This window comes from Petromyzon marinus, chromosome 37 (genome assembly GCF_048934315.1).
Source record: "Petromyzon marinus isolate PM22_M1 ecotype Great Lakes invasive population chromosome 37, UKy_Petmar_22M1.pri1.0, whole genome shotgun sequence".
Taxonomy (NCBI): domain Eukaryota; kingdom Metazoa; phylum Chordata; class Hyperoartia; order Petromyzontiformes; family Petromyzontidae; genus Petromyzon; species Petromyzon marinus.
The window spans coordinates 22,807,705-22,832,141 of record NC_133703.1 but is presented as its reverse complement, the minus strand read 5'-3'; the positions used below and the strand labels follow the sequence as shown (position 1 = coordinate 22,832,141).

At 54.9% G+C, this 24,437-nt stretch overlaps 1 protein-coding gene across 1 annotated transcript; it reads left to right on the top strand.

Moving 5' to 3' along the window:
* Nucleotides 1-2,791: 2,791 nt before the first annotated feature.
* On the top strand, nt 2,792-23,575 carry LOC116949590 (GTP-binding protein Rhes-like). Its single transcript, XM_032967050.2, has 3 exons — nt 2,792-3,272; nt 8,071-8,404; nt 15,249-23,575. Exons 2-3 carry the CDS (start codon nt 8,134-8,136, stop codon nt 15,836-15,838), a joined length of 861 nt encoding a protein of 286 aa, XP_032822941.1. The 5' UTR covers nt 2,792-3,272; nt 8,071-8,133; the 3' UTR covers nt 15,839-23,575.
* Nucleotides 23,576-24,437: the final 862 nt, after the last annotated feature.

The window sequence follows — 24,437 nt, the reverse complement described above, 5'->3', positions numbered from 1 at the left end:
CCTGTGTAGTGGGCAGGGGCTACCTGTGTAGTGGGTGGGGCTACCTGTGTAGTGGGTGGGGATACCTGTGTAGTGGGCGGTGCTACCTGTGTAGTGGGCGGGGCTACCTGTGTAGTGGGCGGGGCTACCTGTGTACAAGGTGGGGGCTACCTGTGTAGTGGGCGGAGCTACCTGTGTAGAAGGTGGGGGCTACCTGTGCAGTAGGCAGGGCTACCTGTGTAGTGGGTGGGGCTACCTGTGCAGTAGGCGGTGCTACCTGTGTAGTGGGCGGGGCTACCTGTGTAGTGGGCGGGGCTACCTGTGTAGTGGGCGGGGCTACCTGTGTAGGTGGGGCTACCTATGTAGTGGGTGGGGCTACCTGTGTAGTGGGTGGGGCTACCTGTGTAGAAGGTGGGGGCTACCTGTGTAGTGGGCGGGGCTACCTGTGTAGTGGGTGGGGCTACCTGTGTAGTGGGCGGGGCTACCTGTGTACAAGGTGGGGGATACCTGTGTAGTGGGTGGGGCTACCTGTGTAGTGGGTGGGGCTACCTGTGTAGTGGGCGGGGCTACCTGTGTGGTGGGTGGGGCTACCTATGTAGTGGGCGGAGCTGCCTGTGTACAAGGTGGGGGCTACCTGTGTAGTGGGTGGGGTTACTGGTGTAGAAGGTGGGGGCTACCTGTGCAGTAGGCGGGGCTACCTGTGTGGTGGGCGGGGCTACCTGTGCAGTAGGCGGGGCTACCTGTGTGGTGGGCGGGGTTAGCGCAGGAATGGGCGGGGCCAGTGTCAGGCTCTGGTCCGTAGAGCCGCCGCTCTTCGTAGTCTCGCCTGCCATCACCCATTAGACAATCAACAAAATATCGGCGACGCGCGCCGTAGATTTGTCTATTAATAGTTCCCAGATTTCGCACACAATTTGGATTAAAAACATTTCACGTAGCTGCGCCAAAGTGTTTGGAACTCGCTCGTTTCGTCTCTTGCCACGTCCCATTCTGCCATCCTGCTCTTCATTTAAACTGACTCGATTAAAATCCATAAAGTTGAAGTGTGAACGTCATTTTACAACAACATTTGCAATTATTATTACATTTGTGCTTTAAATGTGTAATTGTGGAATGTTTCGATGATGTCTGCCGGACGAGTTACCCTCGACAAAGAGCTTCTTGGCTCTACGGGCTTTACTCGGTGGGAACTTAACACTTCTCACCTTCTGAGGTATGAGCGGGGCTCGTGAATGAGTGGGCGTGGTTATGCAGAAGTGGGCGTGGTTATGTAAAAGAGGCGTGGTAGTGTAAATGTGGGCGTGGCAGGCGGAGGGAGGGAGGGGCCGCAAGTTGACGATGTCCCCAGGTTGAGCCTTTCAGAAATGTGGCATAGCCCGAATTAAACATTTGCAGGATCGTCGCAATGAATTCTTAGTTTGTGCAAACTTTACACGCAATATTTGCTCTAAAATAATGGTCGGAATGTGCGAGCATGTATAACGATTGTGCTAATTACGGGAAAGATGGCACAGAAAATACAAATTAAATTGCGTGCTACAGACGAGACAGATGAGAGAGCTCATAAGGGGACAAGACCGTGTCGACAAGACAGAGTAGAGGGCACGCGGACAGCACAGAAGAGTAGAAGGCACGCGGACAGCACAGAAGATCAGAGTAGAAGACACGCGCACATCCACGTGTGCACGTGTGTGTACGTTCATCCGTCCAATCGTGTGTCTGGACAAAAAAAACAAAGACAAAGATCCCCCGTATAGCCTTAACAGACTGTAGGGGCAAGTGCTGTTAGCGAGCAGCGCCTATGAAGGCCGGAACGACACACGAGGGGGTGGATGGGTGGCCTGCACCACGCCCGGCCGCCTTTGTCTTCCCAGTGGCGATGTTTACACACCGCACCAGGTACTCATTCGAGGCTAAGTCGACCTAGGGGAGGCCCAGGACCGGTTCAGATAATCGTCACTGGTGTTGGTCGTGAACGGGAATCGAACCCGAGTCGCCGGGTTCATAGCACAGCGTAGCGCTATGAACTCGGCTACACCACTGATCATGGACACACGCGCACGCACGCGCGCGGGTGTTGCAGCGAGCACCCGTGACGTGGGTTACCGGCTTACTCCTGCAAGGGACGGAGGGAGGGAGGAAGGGGAGTGATGGTGGTCAGGGTGGCAGTAGGACGGAGTGATGGTAAGACGGATGTGAGTGGGAGTGATGGTAAGAGGGAAGGAGTGATGGTAGGGGAGGCGGGAATGATGGTAGGATGGAGGGAACGGGAGTGATGGAAGGAAGGAGAGAGTTGGGGAGAGTGATGTAGGAGGAAAGGATAAGAATGGAACATGATGGAAGGAGAGAGGAGGGGGAATGAAGGTCGGTGACGGTGAAAGCAGTGATGGAGGGGTGGACAGAGAAAGGCACAGATGGAGTCAGGGATGGAGTGATGGAGGAAGAGGGAGCATAAAGTGATGGAGGACGAGAGAGGTAAGGGAGGATATTGGGGCGGTAGGGAGTGGTGGGGTGAGTCATAGAGTGACTAATGGAGAGAATGAGGGATGCATGGAGGGATGGAATTCGTGAGAGAGGAAGTATGGAGATAACGAGCGATGGAGTAAGAGGGAGTTGATGATGGAGGGAGTCAAGGGTCTGACAGGGCCCCGACCTACCGTCGGGATGAAGGGAATGATGGTGTGACAGCGATGGGGAGAGGCAGTGATGGGACGGGATTAGTGATGTACGAAATGCACGATAGAGTGAGAGCGACGGGAGTGATGTCGTCGGAGGGAGGGAGGGGGAGTGGAGCGAGGGTGAGGATGTAGGGGTAGGGAGGGAGGATCGGGGTGTTGCTAACCCTATAAAGGCGCGTGCAGGACGCACGCTGCGCTCATTAAACTCCTCACCTCCATCGCGACGCGCACGGGACCGAGCGCTTCCACACAGACACTGAGAGAGACTCAGACACACACACATAGCTCAGATATCGCTGGGTAATACCTTCAGCATTCGCTCTATAAAGATTGCTCGCTCCATCGACTCGCTCGGCATCGCTAGAATCCTCGTGCAGTTTCGCGGATTCGCGTCTCGCGTGGCTGCGAGGATCATCCCGCAGCTCGAGATCGGCGGGCGAGCGAGCTGGTGAGCTGGTGGTGAGCTGGTGGTGAGCTGGTGGTGAGCTGCTCTCTTTGCTGCACGTCGCTTTGCGGCGCTCATAAGCACGAGGAGACAGCGCGCATCACGCTACGTGCTGCCCAGGTCTGGCTCGGGATTGTCAACTGCGCTCCCTCCTCCTCCTCACCGCTCAGGTGAGTTGCTGCTCCGCGCATTCCATCGCTCGCCGAAACAGGTGGGAAGGCGTCTTCACAAGTCTGGCAAAGTGCCTGATGAAGCTGGTTATTGTTGTTGTTGTAATTACCGGCGAAGCGTTACGGTACTCAGATTGTAAATGTTGTCGTGGGTTTACTCTCCAACACACCGGTGTGCTGAACTAGTAACGCATTGTCACGTTTTGTGAACGACACATATTTACGCGATCTAACCCAAACAAGCCGTTATGGATATTATATTCTTGGTTCTTTCGGTAAAGTCACGTTGAAGGGAAACAATAAAATAATAAAATATATATAAAACAATAAAATTCTCACGACGTTTCGACTGTAACACAAACAGTCATTATCAGGTGTGAAAACTAAATCAAAATTTAAACCGTTATGGATTTTGGTCGCGAAAGCCGATCCTGTAAACTCGCGAGCAGCTGACAGCACACACACACACACCTATGTGTGTGTGTGCTGTCAGCTAAGAGAACAATACATGCACACACTCAACACTTCGCCAATAGCGCTGTGGTTTTAAAGTGAAAAATATATCATAGGCGACGTTTCTGGCAATGGCCCTTCATATGTGATGTGAAGGAGGACCATTTCCCGAAACGTCGATTTCTCTAAAGGAGCGAGTAGTATTGACGACTTGTTTGTTTTGTTCAAAGTGCTTGTGCACACAGACTGCCGGACAGAGACACATGGACAGATACAGACAGGCGAGCACAGATGAACACAGGGAGGCTTGTACAGGCGGATACGCTGACACGCGTGAAGATCGCATGACACGCGCAACTTAACATACAAGCACACATAGGCAGACACGCAGAGACTCACAGACACATGGTACTGCTTTTTAGGTTGTCAACAGAGTGTCCTATGGATAAACTAAATCAGTCATGGAAGTGTGGAATGTCCACCACATGCTCAGGATCACCAATAGAAAACAGCAAAATGACAAAGACAAAGATCCCCCGTGTAGCCTTGAACAGACCTGTGGGGCAAGTGCTGTTAGCGAGCACCTACGAAGGGCGGCACGAGTGGGATGGTGGGACCAACAACACGCCCGACCGCCTTTGTCTCCCCAGTGCTGATGTTTAACATACCGCACCAGGTACTTATTTAAGGACCAGTTGAAATATTTCTTACTAATTTGGTCGTGATCAGGAAATAGAACTGAGGTCGGCGCACACGGAGCGCATTGTGCTAACCACTACAAAGATCTCCCGTGTAGCCTTAGCGGACTGTTGGGGCAAGTGCTGTTTAACAAGCGGCACCTATGAAGGCCGACACGGCACACGAGGGGAGTGGGTGGCCAACACTACGCCCGGCCGCCTTTGTCTCCCTAGGTTGATTCAACCTCAACATGTATACGTTTGAGACGTAGTCACTCTCGGAGAGGCCCAATACCAATCACAGATAATTAAATCGTCATTGGTGTTGGCCATGAGCGGTAAACGAACTCGTGTCGCCGGGTTGATGGCATACACAAATACAACGAAAGAAAGACATACACGCAGACACGTGCCGTGTCGATGGTATTACACAGACACATTACAGGTGGCAGTACAAATGTGTTAAATTGTCTTCCTGAAGCAGACCACTCGGCCGAAACATCGATACATTTTCTTAGAGCAGTCCGAATTAAAAAGCACATAATGTGTATGCGTACTGTATAAAACCACAAAAGCCCAGCACATTCGTCAATAGCACGGCCCTGAAAGATTCGGCTTCGCAGCGCAGAGAGGGGAGAGTGTGCAGAGTGATTCAGAGTTAATAATCCGCTTCAGTTACATCAGTCAGGGCCGTCCATTGGGAGGCGGGGGGGGGGGGGGGTGCGGGGCCCGGGGCAACCCCCCCACCGCGTGGGCCCTCTGCGCCTTCAAACTACACCCGAAGCCTTCTAACACCGTGACGTCGAAGCGCGGGGGCCCCCCATAGCGCGGGGCCTGGGGCGGTCGTCCCCTAGGGTACGGCTCTGACAACGATGGTTACTGCCTGTACCCGAGTATAGGTTGGGCTTGTATCCCCACGCAGCCAACCCGAATATACCGGCGGTATAAGGGCAACTGTGAAAGCCTAGCAGGCGACGTTTCGGGCAAAGGCCCGTTTGCTGAAACGTCGCCTATTATATGATTTTCCCCTTGAGTGGCACGAGGGTGGTATCGAGGTATGTGTCGAGGCATTGTTAATTGTGCACCATCGCCAAAGGCGTCTCACGACAACACGGGCAGCGTCTCTGTGCTCAACAAGTCACGCAGAACATTTATTAACATCGACGCGAATGATACATCGTCGCTGCTTTAGCTATTGCGCAAAGCATAATTAATGCATTTCATACAATTGAATTACTCTAGCCTGTGGCCACTTTATAACCGCATCTGAGTTTTAATTTGCAGCGATGTTGTATTGATAAAAGTACCGATTGATGGCTTACACGCGCCTTCAGACGAATATCGCATCACCTGCGTGGAATAGACAGAATATAATGAATGACAATGTGTGGGCCCTTCAATCCACTGCTGGATGAACGCCTCCGCATCCCCCGTCCGTCACGGGTGTTTTCTGACCATACTTCACCACGCGCTGGTCCAGTGCAGGTCGGTGCAGGACCGATGCAGAAAATGAGTGACCAGCAGCGGCTATTGGCTGTGGGGTTGGGGCGAGTCGATCTCAAATGCGGGCTGCCGGGTCGCGATATTAGCGCCAGTGCGTTAACCGCTGCGCCACCACTCCCCCCCCCCCCCCCCATGCGCACCGCACGGAGGCAGCCGTGCCTCATCGGAGGTGCGAAGCAATTAGGACGTGCGCACTGCGCAGCCGTGTTTACACACCACTGCGGTTTACCTGCTGCACGTGGTGGTGGTGGTGAGCACGCAGTGTCGCGGTTGCGCGCGTTGAGCCCGGCAAACTAATGACGCGCATCAGTGCTCGGCGGCGTTCTGATTATTCATTATTCAGGTACGGTCAAGGCAACTCCCAATTCCGACCGCGGCGGCGTAAGAGGGGAGGCGATTCATCCAGCAGTGGATTGAGATAGGCCTGTCAATGTATAATACGGTAGTCGTAATAATAATCATAATTGTGCTTCGTACATTGTCTTCCAAGATGTCAGGCCGGCGTGGGAAGAGTAGGCCAAATAGCCTCTATAAGGGTTATCTGGAGCTCCCTCTCGTAGAGCCTCTTTGGCCAGCAGTGGCGAGAGCACGTCATTAATTAGTTGTAGGGCCGATCCTTTTACGCGAAATCTGAGTTATCCTTTTGGGAACTACCTCTCTGCCTCAACAGGCACGAAGATCCCCTCCCCGTGTAGCGCTGTTAGCGAGTACCTATTAAGGCCGCAGTGGCACACGAGGGGGTGGGTGGCCAGCACAACGCCTTTGTTTACCCAGTGGCGATGTTTACACATCGCACCAGGTACTCGTAGGTGAGGCTGAGTCGACCCCTAGGTCGATTTCGCCTCACCTATCAGCGTGCGGTGAGCACGCGCTGGATTGCGCATGACGAACGCATACAACAGAAGCATTGATTTCCACGCGCGTGCTGATTATGCATTCATGGGGATGAGAGTGCAAAGCGAGGTGTATGTACGGGTCTGGTCTGAACAGGAGGTGCTAGGCGACCGCATCCTAATACATATGGATGACTGCGACTCGGTGAACGCTGTACATTCTAATGATGTTCGAGAAGGTTCAGGAAGGGCTGACATTCGGCACGCGTTCTTGTCGAGGCCGTGCCGACCAACTTCAGGCTTACTGGAACGTTCCAAAAGCAGTCGCGGTTCTATTTGGGCCAACGCCTGGTGGCAGTGAGCGTCCGTGCACGAAGTTGCCCTTCAAACCCCTCGTGGCTCCAGCGCCCTTCGACTCAACGAGGCTCGCGACGGGCGAGCCAGTGCGAGGAGCGTGACGCTCGAGGTGACACAAAGCGGGTCACGGCGGCAAAGCGACTGTGCAGCGCTTTGTCGATCCACCGCTAGACGGGTTGGCCTCACCGGTGGTTGTTTGGCCATACTTCACCACGCTGGTCATTTTAGAAGCCGGTTTAAACGCAGTTTTTTTTTTAATGTATTCTGCTGCGATGGCTTTGGTGAATACGCGCCAAAACAACAACAACAACACATTCGTCAACAACACCGGGACGCTTTTGGAAAATATATTTATATGATCGGCAGAAATTTCGGTCCATTGACCGAAACGTCGCCTATTATATATTTCGGAATTGTGTGGCGTTGTTATTGTCACCTGTGCCGTTTTGATGAGGGGCGACTGAAAGCCAAATGCTTGAATCTGGACGGTGGCAGCGGTTCAGCGCTCGGCCCACCGCTCTGGGCCCACCGCTCTGGGTCCACGCCGCTGCCTCGGCCTCGGGCAACTCAGCAGCTGCTCCGCTGCCACCGCTTGCCCATTTGGTGCGTCCTGTACGGCTCATCTCGTCCCTCTCTTGCGGGGAGCGGTGGCGCAACGGTTAGCGCGCTGCGCTCGCGAACCCGGCGACCCGAGTTCCGTTCCCGTTCACGGCCACCAACACCGTTAACGGCGATTATCTGAGCCGGTCCTGGGCCTCCGCTGGGTCGACTCGGCCTCAGATGAGTATCTGGTGCTGTGTGTGTAGTAAACATCGCCACCGGGGAGACGCAAGCGGCCGGCCGGCCGGGCGTGGTGTTGACCCCCCCCCCCCCCCCCCCCATTCGATTGCCGCGCCGGCCTTCATGGGTCGCTCCTGACGAAACAGCAGCCTGGCTAAGGCTACACGGGGTGATCTTTGTCTCTGTGTCTCCCAGACATCAGCTCGTCGAGAGCCCTAAAGCGAAGGCTCGAGCAGGCGAGAGGGGGGGGGGGGCGTCATGATGAGCCTGGCGCCGTCGCGCGAGCCGTCGGCCGGCGTGCCCGCGAAGAATGCCTATCGCATGGTGGTGCTGGGAGCCTCCAAGGTGGGCAAGACGGCGCTCGTGTCGCGCTTCCTCCTCGGCCGCTTCGAGGACGCCTACACCCCCACCATCGAGGACTTCCACCGCAAGCTGTACCGCATCCGCGGGGAGCTCTACCAGCTGGACATCCTCGACACGTCCGGGAACCATCCCTTCCCGGCCATGCGCCGGCTCTGCCTACTCACAGGTACGGCGTGGGGGTGGAGACTCGATGCGCTGCTCTCTCTTCCTATCTCTCTCTCTCCCCTTTCCCGATGGGGTTTTTTCCGGGTGGTTGCCGCGCGTTGTCCGACGTTTCGGCGTGTCAGTGCTGCCGGCTAAGTTTCACTCCACGCCCTGGGAGCTCAAGTAGGAATCAGCCGATAGAGAGGGGGATCCTGGATGTGATGTGCCGGGTGTGGAGATACATCGTGGCTTAGGTCCCGAGTTGCACCTCCTCACCAAGATAGCCACCCACTAATACTAGTGGGTGGCCCTGCCACTGACCATAACCAACTAAGTACCGTACTCAACCAACCGCTAACCCTCCCACTGACCATAACCAACGACTCAACCAGCCACTAACCCTCCCACTGACCATAACCAACGACTCAACCAGCCACTAACCCTCCCACTGACCATAACCAACTCGCCTACCAGCCACTAACCCTCTAACCCTCCCACTGACCATAACCAACGACTCAACCAGCCACTAGCCCTCCTACTGACCATAACCAAGTAGCCTACCAGCCACTAACCCTGCCACTGACCATAACCAACTCGCCTACCAGCCACTAACCCTGCCACTGACCATAACCAACTCGCCTACCAGCCACTAACCCTGCCAATGACCATAACCAACTTGCCTACCAGCCACTAACCCTGCCACTGACCATAACCAACTCGCCTACTAGCCACTAGCCCTGCCACTGACCATAACCAACTAGCCTACCAGCCACTAACCCTGCCACTGACCATAACCAACTAGCCTACCAGCCACTAACCCTGCCACTGACCATAACCAACTAGCCTACCAGCCACTAACCCTGCCACTGACCATAACCAACTAGCCTACCAGCCACTAACCCTGCCACTGACCATAACCAACTCGCCTACCAGCCACTAACCCTGCCACTGACCATAACCAACTCGCCTACCAGCCACTAGTCCTGCCACTGACCATAACCAACTAGCTTACCAGCCACTAGCCCTGCCACTGACCATAACCAACTAGCCTACCAGCCACTAACCCTGCCACTGACCATAACCAACTCGCCTACCAGCCACTAACCCTGCCACTGACCATAACCAACTCGCCTACCAGCCACTAACCCTGCCACCCATCACAACGAGGGAGGGAGGCAGGGAATGAGAGTGCAGGGGTCAGGATGTACACAAGGTGGTCCTCGCTTCACCGCCGTCAGACCTCGCGGCATCATTACGACGCAGAGACTCAGTCACAGTTCATTCCTCGGGTGCCTTTATGAGCTACTCATGAAGGGGCCTTTGATTCCGCCGCGGCCGCTTGAGACGGAGACCCCCCAATGAAGCGGCGGCGGCGGCGCAGGCGATTTGAGCTTTGGGCGCCTCCCAAACGCGAGAGAGGCGTTGGCTCGGCCGCTCGCGCAGGAAATAAAAATGGAAAAAAAATTGGCCTCTCGTTCGTACCGTGGTCGCAAATTTATACGAGGACCATTTGCATAACGTGAAGTCGTGCATTATCACAGCGGTTTTAATCAAATGTAAATTTACATATTTGTTAAAGGTGGCTGAGCTGCTCAGCTGTTGCAGGCTCAGAACACTGTACCAGCACGGATAGAATTATGGGTTTCAACCACCCGTCATTAAACTGGGTTCTCGGGTGTAGAGAGTTGATTATCTTGGCCTCATGATTTTTCTTCAATTAATTTAGCAGCATTACCAGCCCTGAAAAAAAACTGAATTCCAGTTTCACATACAGCAGCAACAACAGCAACAGACACGTGTGCAGGGCATTCATTGGTGAGCCCCCTAGTGTGGATAAAAATGTCTGTGATGACACTTCTAAAGTAGATCTGTGATATCATCCTGCGGTGGGCAGGAGGGGGGGGGGTCATTCTCAACCACGGGGTGATGCACTGCGAACTGCAGCAATCCAAATGTAAATCTCTACACCCCACTCGTGCCCCCCCCCCCCCCCTTGCCACCAACCACGCAGCCGGCAAACCCCAACGGACTTTGAAGAAAGAGTTGAGAGCGTGCAGAGACCAACATCGCACTCGCTACACTGGAGAGCCCAGGTCACATCGCAGGCGGCTGAATCGTGGAGTCGAACCCATTGGGCTGATGATGACGATGGTGGTGGTGATGATGATGATGGTGGTGATGATGACGATGATGGTGGTGATGATGACGATGGTGGTGGTGATGATGATGGTGGTGATGATGACGATGGTGGTGGTGATGATGACGATGATGATGGTGGTGGTGATGATGACGATGATGATGGTGGTGGTGGTGGTGATGATGATGATGGTGGTGGTAGTGATGATGATGATGATGGTGGTGGTGGTGGAGGTGGTGGTGATGATGGTGGTGGTGATGATGACGATGATGATGGTGGTGATGACGACGATGGTGGTGGTGGTGATGATGATGGTGGTGGTGATGATGATGACGATGATGATGGTGGTGGTGATGATGACGATGATGATGGTGGTGGTGGTGATGATGACGATGATGATGGTGGTGGTGATGATGACGATGGTGATGATGATGGTGGTGGTGGTGATGATGATGACGATGATGGTGGTGCTGGTGATGATGACGATGATGATGGTGATGATGATGGTGGTGGTGGTGGTAAAGGCCCCCACCGCATGCACCCAATGCCTTCGGAGGTTCAGACGCCGCTAAGAGAGCCCTGGGAGGGATACACGGTGGCGAAATATCGCGACGGAAACAACGCCCATCGCCCCCTTCTCCTCCCCCCTCCTCCTTCCCTCCTTCCCCCCCTCCTGCTCCTTCAATCCGCGCGTTCGGTTTTCTCGGTCGCCGCGAATTTGAGCTGAGTTCACGATCGCGGAGCAAAACAAACAGCAACAAACTGCAGCGCGCTGTGGTTTTGAAGTTGATTCCATCACACTCGTGCACCGATGTCGAGGAAGGCGAATGGCCGTTTAATTGTTTATTATTATCATCATTATTATCACCACAGCCCGGCTACGATGCCTCGTAAAATGCGTCGATTGATCGGATTATTGCGAACGGAGGCCACTGGAATCTCTCGGAGTCGCAGGTGTGAAATCGGAAACGCGCAGCACCCCGAATCATGGGGTTCGAGCCAGAGACGCTCCCAGCCTCCTACGTACATGTGTGTGTACATGTGTGTGTGTACATGTGCGTGTACATGTGTGTGTACGTGTGTGTGTGTACATGTGTGTGTATGTGTACATGTGTGTGTACATGTGTGTGTGTACATGTGTGTGTACATGTGTATCTACGTACATGTGTGTACATGTGTGTGTACGTGTGTGTGTGTGTACATGTGTGTGTATGTGTACATGTGTGTGTACATGTGTGTGTACATGTGTGTACATGTGTGCATGTGTGTGTACATGTGTATCTACGTACATGTGTGTGTACATGTGTGTGTACATGTGTATCTACGTACATGTGTGTGTACATGTGTGTGTACGTACATGTGTGTGTATGTGTGTGTACATGTGTGTGTATGTGTGTGTACATGTGTATCTACGTACATGTGTGTGTACGTACATGTGTGTGTACATGTGTGTGTACATGTGTATCTACGTACATGTGTGTGTACATGTGTGTGTACGTACATGTGTGTGTACATGTGTATCTACGTACATGTGTGTGTACATGTGTATCTACGTACATGTGTGTGTACATGTGTGTGTACGTACATGTGTCTGTGTACGTACATGTGTCTGTGTACGTACATGTGTGTGTACATGTGTGCGTACGTGTACATGTGTGTGTACATGTGTGTGTACGTGTGCATGTGTGTGTACGTGTGTGTACGTGTACATGTGTGTGTACGTGTGTGTGTACATGTGTGTGTACATGTGTGTGTACGTGTGTGTGTACATGTGTGTGTACATGTGTGTGTACGTGTGTGTGTACCTTAATGTGTAGTGGAAGGCGGTGGTGTAGCGGTTAGCGCTACGCTGCGCTACGAACCTGGCGACCCGGGTTCGATTCCCGCTCACAGCCAACACCGGTGACGATTATCTGAACCGGTCCTGGGCCTCACCTCGGTCGACTCAGCCTAAAATGAGTACCTGGTGCGGTGTAAACATCGCCACTGGGGAGACAAAGGCGGTCAGGCGTGGTGTCGGAGACTCACCCCGCGTGTGCCGTGTCAGCATGGGTAGTCTGTACAGGCGCTGTTGTTACACCACCACCACCACCACCCTCACCACCCTCACCACCACCACCACCCTCACCACCCCCACCCTCATCACCACCACCACCACCCCCACCACCCTCACCACCACCCTCACCACCACCACCCTCACCACCACCACCCCCACCACCCTCACCACCACCCTCACCACCACCACCACCCCCCCCACCACCACCCTCACCACCCTCACCACCACCACCACCCTCACCACCACCACCACCCTCACCACCCTCACCACCCTCACCCCCACCACCACCACCACCCTCACCACCCTCACCACCCTCACCACCACCCCCACCACCACCACCCTCACCACCACCACCACCCCCCCCACCACCACCACCACCCCCACCACCCCCACCACCCTCACCCCCACCACCACCACCACCCTCACCACCACCACCACCCCCACCCCCACCACCACCCTCACCACCATCCCCACCACCACCACCACCCCCAAGGACAAGGACGGCGCCATCGGGTGCGCGTGTTGATGTTGGCACGGAGCGCAGCACCCCCCCCCCCCCCCACCTGTACCCCAACCCCGTACTCCCACTCCCCCCACCCCGTACCCCCACTCCGTACCACCCCCCCCCCCCCACCTGTACCCCCACCGCGTACCCCACGTAACAGACGTCGCTCTTTCAGAGTCGCGCCGTGATGGATCGCTGGAACAAAATGGCCCTTGGCTAAGCGGCGAAACAGCCACCACACCTTGAACGCGTGGTTTTCATTTCATACAATTTGCAAACAGCACGCACCTTGGGATCAGCTGACTTGGATGCAACCGGGGGTAGTGACACAGATGCGCTGCTGCTGCTGCTGCTGCCTGAAATACATGTTTTTTGTTTAAATGCCGCAGTTGCGACTCCTTGAGTTGGAGGTCTCGACAAGGCTGCGCGTCGTCACTTGCCGGGGATGGTTTCGCGGTCAAACTCTCTGGGAGCTGTCGTCAATGAGGAATGTCCACGCGGACTGCGGTGGACTGCGGATAGAGTTCGCGCTTAGTTCACAGGGTTAGTGGCCGGTGAGGGTGGGGCTCGGTGAGCATCCATCTGCATCGCAGAAACAGAGAACTAGGTCACCCCCCCCGATCTGGCAAAAAAAACAACAAACATCTAAACAGGAGACGCCATAAGCATGCAACGTTGTCCCAACGTTGCATGCTTACGGGGAAGGTGCAGGTCGGGTGTGTTGGGGCGGCGTGACGCGCAGCCTACGCTACTTGCACCCCCGTTGTTTTCCTCCTGATTTTGTTTTTTATTCACTCAGATTTGCCGGCTTCTCCGTGTCAGCGCGCCAACCACCGCGCCACCGCTCCACCACCGCTCCACCTCTCTCGTAGATTGCACGCTTAAAGCCTCTCACCGAACGATCCAATCCGCATTTATCGAGGGTAACCGGGGTGACTCTGGGTGGCCGCTCGTCACGCCCCTGCGTATTTTTACATCGTCCTTCTTTACGCATCATTCATATTTACGCATTATTCATATTTAATGTATTGTTTGTGACGGGCAGGCGAGCGGGTCGCCTGCCCGCGACTCGGCGCCTCTGCGGAGCGCAACGGCGGCCAGAGGCGTAACCCTGGAGGGTGCGGAGAGACGGGGGGCGGCCGCCCCGGGCCCCGCGATTTGGGGGGTGGTTTAGGGGAGTGGGTTTGGGGGGGTTAGGGGAGTAGGGTTTGGGGGGGTTAGGGGAGTGGGTTTGGGAGGGTTAGGGGAGTGGGGTTGGGGGGGGGTTAGGGGGGTTAGGGGAGTGGGGTTGGGGGGAGTGGGGGGAGTGGGTTTGGGGTGGTTTAGGGGAGTGGGTTGGGGGGGTTGGGGGGAGTGGGTTTGGGGTGGTTAGGGGAGTGGGTTGGGGGGGGGTTGGGGGGGGTTGGCGGGGGGTGCCCGCGCTTCGACGTCACGGCGTCAGATGTTGTTATTCTTCTCATCGAGTGTGAAGGCTTCGGGGGGGGGGGTCCATGCGGTGGGGGTTTGCCGCCTGGCCCCCCCCCCCCTATGGACAGGCCTGGCGGGGCGGGCGGCACGATACAGACACCGTGCTGCCACCTTGAACTCACAATTGTTATTCAAGCGGAGCCGTGCCTCTGATGCTGCTGCTGCTGCGGTTTTACAAAGCAGCAGTGAGGGAGGGGGTGGAGGACGTCCAGCAGCTCGTCACGAAGGGCGAGTGGCTTGGCCGGCTCGCTGCCGCCGCTGCTGCCGCTACCCCGGTGGAATGGGGCTCGTTCTTGTTCATAACCCCCTCTCTAAAGAGGAAGTGATGATCAATCTGTTACCAGATCCCCGTCTGTCCGTGTAGTAGTCACGTGGGTGTCACACGACGGAGAGGCTGCGCCGTAGCTCTGGTGTGTGGAACGAGAAGCATTTAACTCAGTCGGAGGCGAGGAGGCGGGGGTGTTAGCTGGGCTAGGTGCGTGCGTGTGTAAACGTCGCCACTGGGGAGACAAAGGCGGCCGGGCATGGTTGCTATGCCACCCATCCCGTCACGTGCCGCGTCGACCTTCATAGGCGCTCGCTAACAGCACTTGCCCTAACTGTCTGTCGAGGCTACACGGGGGATCTTTGTCTCTGCATGACCTGCAGCCACTCGTCATGAACAGTCCCCGTGCGCCACCGCTGTCCCCCCCCCCCCCCAGGCGACCTGTTCGTCGTCGTCTTCAGCCTCGACAGCCGCGCCTCCTTCGAGGAGGCCAAGCAGCTGCGGCTTCAGATCCTCGAGACGAAGGCGTGCCTCAAGGCCAAGCGGCGCGCGCTCGCCCACGACGCGTGCCGTCCCCTCGTGCTGTGCGGCAACAAGGGCGACCGCGGCGACGCCTGCCGCGAGGTGGCCCGGCGGGAGGCCGAGGAGCTGGTGGAGGGCGACGCCGCCGGCAGCGCCTACTTCGAGATCTCGGCCAAGCGCAACACGGGCGTCGACGAGATGTTCCAGGCGCTGTTCGCGCTCGCGGGGCTGCCCAGCGAGATGAGCCCCGCGCTGCACCGCAAGCTCTCGGTGAGCTACTGCGAGCTGCTGGCGCGCAAGTCGCTGCTGCAGAGGCGCAAGGGGCGCAGGCGGCCCGCGGCGAGGGAGGGCGGCGGGCCGGAGGAGCGGCCGAGCCGCGTGGAGGAGGAGGAGGCGTGCGGAGCGATCACGCCGTTCGCCCGGCGGCCGAGCGTCAACAGCGACCTCATGTACATCCGCGAGAAGGCGCTGGGGAATCCGCGCGATCGCTGCGTCGTCCAGTGACGTCGCCTTCGTATTCACGTGCCGTGACGTTTCCCAGTGGAGGAGGAGGAGGGGGGGGGAGGTTCTTTCTCAATGTTTGGTACCGGGGTACTGATGTGTGGGCTGGGTGGGCTGGGTGGGTGGGTGGGTACAAGGGAATGTGTATTCATTTTTCGTAAACACAAAACTAATTCTGGAAAAATGTTGCGTTTTTTAACTTTCTCAATTTAGAGAAGAAAACTAAAAAAAAGGTGTCCTCTCTTTTGGTTATTTTTACTCGCGTGAGTGAGCGTGTGCCTGTCACCTCGTGTGCGAGCTGCGTGCACGGGGGTCAGCGAGCGGAGACCGCAGGAGCCACCGACGCCACCCGTGCCAGGGCCCTCCTCTCCTCTCTTCCCTCGAGCACCGCGTGGTGAGCAAACAAAAAAAACATCACTCTGCGCTGCCATCAAGAAGATGACGAAGCTACAGCCGGGGGCTGCGATCACGAACAGTAAACGTCCCGTGGCAGAGGACGGCTCGACCACAACGACACTCCTGAGCCAAGACGCAAGACGGACAGAGAGAATGCACGAAGAGCGTCTTCAGAGAGAGAACGCGGTTTTTTGTAAACGTTGAGAATAACTTTGACAGAGAGACTGCAGTCAGAGCTGTGAGAAAACGAAGCGACTTTGGCCCAGTCCACACGGGGTGAATATTCGCGAGCGTGTCTTCTGTCCGAACTGCTGATGGGCTCCGACCAGCGGCGTCAAGGTGTCGTGGTGAGACAAGTCGAGCGAGGGGCGCTAACGACGGAGCGATGGGCGGGGAATTTTAGCCGCAAAAGACAACGAGTTGCCGCTGGACTGGAGCATAACCGCTTTGTCCGTCGGCGGTGGCCACGCGCGCGGCACGCTTCAAAGAGCGACGATGTCCGAATGGCCACTCGATGATACCCAGCGATACCAGGCTGGGTTTCATCAAAACCCAGTGGACCAGGCTTTGGGCTTTAATGCCATGAGCGGCAGACGCCGCTAAGAGAGCCACGGGAGGGGTACACGGCGACGAAATATCGCGACGGAAACAACGCCCATCGCCTCCTTCTCCTCCCCCCCTCCTCCTTCCCTTCCTCCTTCCCCCCCTCCTGCTCCTTCAATCCGCGCGTTCGGTTTTCTCGGTCGCCGCGAATTTGAGCTGAGTTCACTATCGAGGAGCAAAACAAACAGCAACAAACTGCAGCGCGCTGTGGTTTTGAAGTTGATTCCATCACACTCGTGCGCCGATGTCGAGGAAGGCGAATGGCCGTTTAATTGTTTATTATTATTATTATTATCATCATTATTATCACCATAGCCCGGCTGCGGTTTCATCAAAACCCAGTGGACCAGGCCTTGGGCTTTAATGCCATGAGCGGCAGAGATCTGGAGAGGCAGGGGAACGAGAGGATGGACGCGCCGACTGATCACTCCTTCGCCCTCCACCTCCAGCCCTCTCGCTCCACATAGACACACACACGCACAGATATACGGCGAGGGCAAAAAGCATTTGATCCCCTGCTGATTTTGTACGTTTGCCCACTGACAAAGAAATGATCAGTCTATAATTTTAATGGTAGGTTTACTTGAACAGTGAGAGACAGAATAACAACAAAATCCAGAAAAACGCATGTCAAAAATGTTATAAATTTATTTGCATTTTATTGAGGGAAATAAGTATTTGACCCCTCCGCAAAACATTATTTAGTACTTGGTGGCAAAACCCTTGTTGGCAATCACAGAGGTCAGACGTTTCTTGTAGTTGGCCACCAGATTTGCACACATCTCAGGAGGGATTTTGTCCCACTCCTCTTTGCAGATCTTCTCCAAGTCATTAAGGTTTCGAGGCTGACGTTTGGCAACTCGAACCTTCAGTTCCGTCCACAGATTGTCTATGGGATTAAGGTCTGGAGACTGGCTAGGCTACTCCAGGACCTTAATGTGCTTCTTCTTGAGCCACTCCTTTGTTGCCTTGGCCGTGTGTTTTGGGTCATTGTCATGCTGGAATACCAATCCACGATCCATTTTCAATACCCTGGCTGAGGGAAGGAGGTTCTCACCCAAGATTTGACGGTACATGGCCCTGTCCATCGTCCCTTTGATGCGGTGAAGTTGTCCTGTCCCCTTAGCAGAAAAACACCCCCAAAGCATAATGTTTCCACCTCCATGTTTGACGGTGGGAATGGTGTTCTTGGGGTCATAGGCAGCATTCCTCCTCCTCTAAACATGGCGAGTTGAGTTGATGCCAAAGAGCTCCATTTTGGTCTCATCTGACCACAACACTTTCACCCAGTTGTCCTCTGAATCATTCAGATGTTCATTGGCAAACTTCAGACGGGCATGTATATGTGCTTTCTTGAGCAGGGGGACCTTGCGGGCGCTGCAGGATTTCCGTCCTTCACGACGTAGTGTGTTACCAATTGTTTTCTTGGTGACTATGGTCCCAGCTGCCTTGAGATCATTGACAAGATCCTCCCGTGTAGTTCTGGGCTGATTCCTCACCGTTCTCATGATCAATGCAACTCCACGAGGTGAGATCTTGCATGGAGCCCCAGGCCGAGGGAAATTGACAGTTCTCTTGTGTTTCTTCCATTTGCGAATAATCGCACCAACTGTTGTTACCTTCTCACCAAGCTGCTTGGCAATGGTCTTGTAGCCCATTCCAGCTTTGTGTAGGTCTACAATCTTGTCCCTGACACCCTTGGAGAGCTCTTTGGTCTTGGCCATGGTGGAGAGTTTGGAATCTGATTGACTGATTTCTTCTGTGGACAGGTGTCTTTTATACAGGTAACAAGCTGAGATTAGGAGCACTCCCTTTAAGAGTGTGCTCCTAATCTCAGCTCGTTACCTGTATAAAATACACCTGGGAGCCAGAAATCTTTCTGATTGAGAGGGGGTCAAATACTTATTTCCCTCATTAAATTGCAAATCAATTTATAACATTTTTGACATGCGTTTTTCTGGATTTTTTTTGTTGTTATTCTGTCTCTCACTGTTCAAATAAACCTACCATTAAAATTATAGACTGATCATTTCTTCGTCAGTGGGCAAACGTACAAAATCAGCAGGGGATCAAATACTTTTTTCCCTCACTGTACGCAGCAACAACCACAGCGACAACAGCTGCCATGTGCCACTGAGTGGCAGTGACGCCACCGCGGCGTTTGCCCCAGGCGAGGTGCGCTTTGAGGCCACGGCATGCAGCCACGGAACACTCCCAGGTGTTACGGGTTAACCGACTGCGACGACTGGCGGATGCGCCACCACCTCTGCCCTCCCCATGACGTCACCTTGAGCTGTCGTTGTTGTGAGCAACTTCAACAACACAAGCGCACGTGGCGCTCTGGCACTTTTGCGAAATGTAATACTGGCGATGGTTGCACCCAAGACCGATTTCCAGACAAGGCTGTAAATATTTTTTGTATTTTGCAAACTCCAAATATACAGCAGGCGTCGGGGTCAGGATCGAACCCACGACCTCCTGTATACCAGGCGAGGTAGTTAACATCTCATAGCCACCGCTTTGTCTCAAGCGGCTAAACGAATGCGCCGCAACCCGCGGGGTCTTCAAGCGGCGAGGCGGAACGGCGCCACCACCACCATCATCATCGCTCTCGCCGCACGAGCTTCACCGGTGGCATTGGACCAGCCGCGCAGCTTGAAGTGTCCACTTTCTACTGTGTATCACAAGTTGTGTTGTTGTTGCTGCTGTTTGTTGTTGGCAATGCTGCGTGTGTTAATGCGTGCGGCGGGGGAGAGTTCATCGCATCACCCGTTCGCGGCAGGCGCGCACTGTTTGTCCGGAGCAGGGGCCGTCAAGCAAAACGTCAAGAAGTAGAGGAGCGTTTTTTGTTCGAATTCGCCAAAAGCATCCAACAAAAAAAAACCCGACCTCAATAGTTCAAGAGCGTCCGCAATGCGGCGTGTGTGGCGAACCCGAGCCTGCGGTGGGTCTCTGAATAGAGAACCGTCACGTCGCAGACAGAGCGGCTCCTTGAGGAGCCACAGCGAGCGGCTCCAGAGCCGCTCGCTGCAGATCCCTGGAGAAGGGACACCGCGGGGCTGCCGGGCCGGCAGCGTCGTACGCGGCGAGCTGTACGCGTGGACGGGGAGCGGCAACGTCAACCTCCTCGCTTAAGGGTGGAGTTCGGGCTACCCTCTCTCTGCGTGTGAAGTGCTTAGCTGTGGCGTCGCAGCCCTAGGCGATTGCTGCCGAGTGGAGCTGTTAGCCACCGCGATGAATCTAGAAGACCAATCGTAAAGGAAGTGTAACAACCTCCGTCGATGTCCCATGGCCCAAGCAGCGGTGGTGATCGCCGAGTCGAATCCACTCGCTCGATGTGAGCGTGCGTGCTCCACATTGGCCTGGCAACTGGGGCAGGGGCACTTTTGTGCTGTCGCTTTTTGGCATTGACCCGTGGACGTCGTGACATTAAGCGCGGGGCCGCGTAGGTCAGCAGCTCGCTTGTGTTGTACCGGTGACATTTCAAAGGGGCGATGTTGGCGCATCAACAAGAACATTTGCTTTTGCTACCATTGTCCAAATAACTCCGTGTACATTTGCGCCCTCGCGCGTGACGGAACGGACACACGCACAATGGCAAGGTGGTGGCGAGCAATGCCTCTTATTTTCGCGTCTCTTTGGTGGGTCACAAACTCTTTTAAGGAGGCCGGATCAGTGTGGCGTGCGTGTCTTTGTTTACTCTGGTGTTGGCCACCAATCCTCTCCTGTGTGCTCGCTATAACAGCACTGGCCCCAACAGTCTGTTAGAGGCTATACCAGGGATCTTTGTCTTTGTTTAACTCTGGGGAGCGGTAATGTAGTGGTTAGCACGCTGCACTTCGAACCCGGCGACCCGAGTTCGATTCCCGCTCGCTCACGACCAACATCAGTGACGATTATCTGAACGGGTCCTGGGCCTCTCCAAGCTCGACTCGGCCTCGAAATGAGTACCTGGTGCGATGTTTAGTAAACATCGCCACTTGGGAGACAAAGGCGGCCGGGCGGGCGTGGCGCTGGCCACCCACCCCCTCGTGTGCCGCTCCGGCCTTCATAGGTGCTCGCTAACAGCACTTGCCCCTAACAGTTTGGTAAGGCTATACGGAGGATCTTTGTCTTTGTGTTCACTCTGGAGAGGGGCGGTGCGGAGTTTTTCGCACTGCGCCACAACCCCGGCGACCCGATTTAGTGTCAATCGTGGCGAAGGTGGACATCTGAACCGGCCCTGGGGCTCCCCTAGATTGACTCAGCCGTAAATGACTTCCTGGTGCAGCCCGTAAACATCGGCAGCACTGTGGGGAGACCGCGGTGGCCATGACGGCCTTCACCAACAGCCCTTGCCCCCACAGGCCTCATGCATAGCTGTGAACCCCTTGTCAGTGCCCTACCTTATTACAGAACATTTCAGACCTTATTGGTCACCCCGTGCCCCTTATAAATCTCAAAGTTCATCCTACAAAGTTCCCATCACAAGGGAGAAACACAAACTAATGGACTAAACAAATTGTGGCCGTATTAAAACGGCTGTACGCCGTATGGACCTGAAAACTCAATTTGCCTGTACAAGAATACGGAGTGACCTGTATGTGTTGCCAGCTATGCTTATGGGAAATCGTCATGTTGTTGTTGTACAAACATATGCTTATCTTCTCGGTATTGTATTATTGCACCAGCTATTACCGCTTGCCTTCTGATGTTACCCACAGCCCCAAATTGAAGTCGGACACTTCGGGTTAGCACCGGCATTGAAACATTGCAACAGTGCAGAGTCCCGAGAATGTTTTTAGCCAGCAAAGCCTCGCCGAGTCTCAGTGAGACCAGACCCAGACGTGTTTCTCCGTCAGCCACGGCCTATCAACACTGTGCAGTGTTTTTGTAATAAAGTTCAGCACAATACCGACAGATTTTGGTCAACTGTACTGTATGTTCCTGCCATCAGAACACGGGTGACGTTTCCTGGACTGCCCAGGTCAAACCTGCACAGGTGGCAACCTCAATCTCCAGACCCCGTTTTTTATATCAGGAGCGTCCTGATTCGTTTCGCACTATGATGGGGGGGGGGGGGGTGGTGACGATCGCTTTGCTATCTCAGGGATCGGCAAACCAATGTAACAATAAGAGCCATGTTTAGTTCGAATTCGGTCCAAAATATATTTTTTAAACACCCCTAAATATTTCAAGAGCCGCAAATTTGCACTGCCGGTGGCGAATGCGAGGCGGTGGTGCCCCCCCCCCCCCTAATAAAGAGAATAAAGAGCTCCACGAGGCAGCCCCCTGAAAGAGCCGCGTGCACCAACTCCAGATTCGCAGGTTCGCCGATCACTGCTCGGGAGCGAGCGGGCAATACGCGACACCCTCCGGCCAGAAAGGCCACACGCTGGAGGATCTTTGTGTTTATTCCAGACCCATCTGCGGTGACCTCAAGCGAGATGAAGGGGTGTGGTGGGGTGGGGGAACAGAAGACCAGGGGGTTAGGTAACAGACAGATGGCCCAAGTGTCCGTGACATTTATCCAGACAGTCGCCTAATTTAGCGAAGCGATGGATGCACGCGCAGCGCTTTGTTCCACACGACGATAATGGTGACGATGATGACGGTGGTGGTGGTAATGATGAGAGTGTTGCGTGTACAGATAATAAATAACGCGCCCGCGTGTACGGAACATCGCTCAGACATTAAGACGCGCGCAAGCCACCACTTAAACATGCACAGACAAAGATCCCCCCTATAGCCTTCACAGACTGTTGGGGCAAGTGCTGTTAGCGAGCACCTATGAAGGCCGGAACGGCGAACGAGGGGTGGGTGGTCAGTACCACGCCCGGCCACCTTTGTCTCTCCAGTGGCGATGTTGACGCACCGCAGCTGGTACTCATTTAAGGCTGAGTCGGCCTAGGGGAGGCCCGGGACCGATTCAGACTTTAAAATGCCCACACGAGCTACTGCGTGTGAACCTTGTGTATGATTTAAACTTCCAAATTTAGAGTTGTGTGGATGAGGCGCATTTGAAGCTTGTGATGTCAAATTCCGATCGGGAGTCAACTCAACACCCACCATCCCTGCAGGGTCGATAAAGTGAGAAACATTTCTCGTGGGGTCATCAGTGGCAGTCCCACCGCAGTGACTGCTCCCTGCCAAAAGGAAGGTGGAGTTCCCACTTATCGGCTCAAGGCCACCAAATGAAGCTGAGCAGAGCCTAATTGTCATTACATTACGATTGACTAATATTGCCTTTTATTCATATACCGGGTGGAGCGGTGGCGCAGTAGTTAGCGCACTGCGCGATGAACCCATCGATCTGGTTCTAAACCCTTCCCGTGCCTCTCCTTTTCACCAACCCGCACGAACCGCACCTCCGATTAGCACGGCCGGATACGTACGGTGCGAAAGAAGTTGAACATACACGCACACGTAGCCGACTCGGTGACGTCCGTTCAAACAACGCGCCACGATCAACACGGTGTGTGTGGGGGGGAGATCCTTCATCCAGCAGTGGCTCGGCACGCTTTCTGTAAATGATAACTCAATTAAAAAATAATGGTTACGATTTACTCGCACGAATTGCGTTGTTACACGTTGCAGTCTAAGCGTGCAGGGTGACGAGGTGGGGGTTGGGGCCTCTTCTCGTCGCGATGCGCTCACGGCCGCTCTGCACTTTTCTGGACGTGGCTTTGGCTTTCCCCTTTTTTTCTATCGACGAGTGTCCTCTGCTGTCGGATGTGAATAATAAAAACAAAAGGCACGCGAGAGAGATTCCTGTTCCTCCTTCTCGTGCCGCGTGGAGTGGGTGCAGGGGGTGAAGGGGGTGCAGGGGGTGAGGGGGTGAAGGGGATGAAGGGGGTGCAGGAGGTGAGGGGTGAAGGGGGTGAGGGGGTGAGGGGGTGAAGGGGGTGAGGGGGTGAAGGGGGTGAGGGGGGTGAGGGGGTGAAGGGGTGAAGGGGGTGAAGGGGGTGAAGGGGTGAAGGGGGTGAGGGGGGTGAGGGGGTGAAGGGGGTGCAGGGGGTGAAGGGGGTGAGGGGGTGAGGGGGTGAAGGGGGTGAAGGGGGGTGAAGGGGGTGCAGGGGGTGAAGGGGGTGAAGGGGGTGAGGGGGGTGAGGGGGTGAAGGAGGTGAAGGGGGTGAGGAGGTGCAGGGGGTGAAGGAGGTCTCCGCTATTGCGAAGTCACGATGATCATGTTTACGTTAAATATAACAACAACAGGTAACCACCCCTTGCCCGTGACTGCAACAGCGGCGGCGCTGGGTAAGAGACAAACCGAGCAACAGCTTCGGGCGTCAAGAGGCTCAAGGGCGCATCCGATTCAGGGACAAGAAGATCGGGCTGAAGCAAATATCAGCTCGAATTAAAACCATATAGATACACGATAATGGTCATAAAATCCGAAAAACATCTTCTTCTCTCAACTTCTCATCTAACTCCATGTTTAGCTCTTGCCTACATTTCTCTCATCTCACAACGTCTGTCTGTACTCTCATCTCGTTACGTCTCCCGTCTCTTTATCTCATGAGCAATCTATACGTTTAAACGGGGAGGGGATGGAGGGGCTTGGAGGGGTGGGAGGCAATAAATGAGTTAGTCTGCTGTCCTTCCCCACACCTCCGATTAGCAC